This window comes from Trachymyrmex cornetzi, unplaced genomic scaffold (genome assembly GCF_001594075.2).
Source record: "Trachymyrmex cornetzi isolate Tcor2-1 unplaced genomic scaffold, Tcor1.1 scaffold21, whole genome shotgun sequence".
Taxonomy (NCBI): domain Eukaryota; kingdom Metazoa; phylum Arthropoda; class Insecta; order Hymenoptera; family Formicidae; genus Trachymyrmex; species Trachymyrmex cornetzi.
This window is the reverse complement of record NW_017296741.1, coordinates 622,641-624,022: the sequence shown is the minus strand read 5'-3', so window position 1 is coordinate 624,022 and position 1,382 is coordinate 622,641. Positions and strand designations below refer to the sequence as shown.

Sequence of the window (1,382 nt, the reverse complement as noted above, 5' to 3'; positions counted from 1 at the left end):
TATATATATATATGTATATAAATTTTGTATAAAGTAAAAAAAAAAAACAAATACATTGTCTTTTAGGATTAATAATTGTATCTTAAACATTTCTAGATTAATTGCAAGTCTGATTTTTTTCTTTAAAAAAATGTATATAAAGCACTATGTGGTCATTGGATTTATGTCTTTTGCTTTCCAGCAAAAAATATAGATTACAATGTATATGTAAAATTTAAATTGAAATTCTATGCACAAACTAATAAACAGATGGATTCAAGTAGTTGTACTTTTTAGCTTACCCATCAAAAACGGAAGTAAGGTGAGTATCTGCATGATGCTATGTACTTCCAAGACACGTCCGTCTAGTATCACTCTTCTTTTCTTTGTGAGCTGATGCTTTACATACATCAAATCATGCTCATCGTTTCACCTTCATAGAAAATGTCGTTTTAAGTTCGCTTGTCGTTACAGATATACAATATGATTCCAACGAACTCTTGTCTCTATAACGTAAACAATAATCTAGCGATGTTTACATCTTGCCTAAAAATATACTTTATATATCACCTTGTTTCCGATCCTTCCTATGATACAGCTGATATCTTATTGCAGACTTCCAATTTTTTATTAGGATTTTATTTTATATATATAAGAAGACATATTTCAACAATATAAAATTAATTACATAAATATGTTAAAATATATGCATAAAATATATACATTTTACAAAAGGTTAAATTTATTTTAGGCCCTGCGCACAATAAAGGAATTAGAAATAAAGAATGAACGATTCTAACTTATCAGAAATCGAATACATCGGAATACATGGTTTCTGATAGGTTGAAATCGTTTATTCTTTATTCCTAATTCCTTATTCCTTCCATTGTACGCAAGGCGTACAATATTTAGAATTATAATAGAAATATGTCCTCATAAACGTTTAATTATATGTGATTGTATATTTACATAATTAACATATTTAATTCAATATAATTATATATATTTAAACAAATATAAATATGTTATTATAGGAGATACGTTGGGTCATGTTGCACGATAATTAATTCAATCAATTCGCAATCATGGTTGCCACCTTTCCAGTTTTCAGCTAGGAACTCCGACTTTTCGATCAAATCTTTGGCTCTCCGGAAAGAAATTCTCTGGCATGGCATAAAATTTTGTTGACCTTTTTTAAGTGCACGTCTCTATTTTTCTTCGATATTTAGAAAAATATTTCTGGCAGTAGGCGTGAGAAGAGTCAAATCTGATAACTTTTTTTTAAATTTTAGTAATGGCACCGACGAGATATTATTAAAGACCGACAACCCTGGGCAAATTTTCGGCGGTATAAAAAGGGCCCCAAAGGCCCGGAGGTAATTCAAGAACGCTGACATTACCGA

The 1,382-nt window shown here is 29.6% G+C and overlaps 1 protein-coding gene across 1 annotated transcript in view; it reads right to left on the bottom strand.

The window, feature by feature from the left end:
- The window catches only part of LOC108759890 (uncharacterized), a 2,307-nt gene extending 1,992 nt beyond the window's left edge, over nucleotides 1-315 (bottom strand). Inside the window, exon 1 of the mRNA XM_018505563.1 lies at nucleotides 282-315. Coding sequence (XP_018361065.1) covers nucleotides 282-315 — 34 coding nt within the window. The remainder of the gene's footprint in view (nucleotides 1-281) is intronic.
- Between the last annotated feature and the right edge of the window lie 1,067 nt (nucleotides 316-1,382).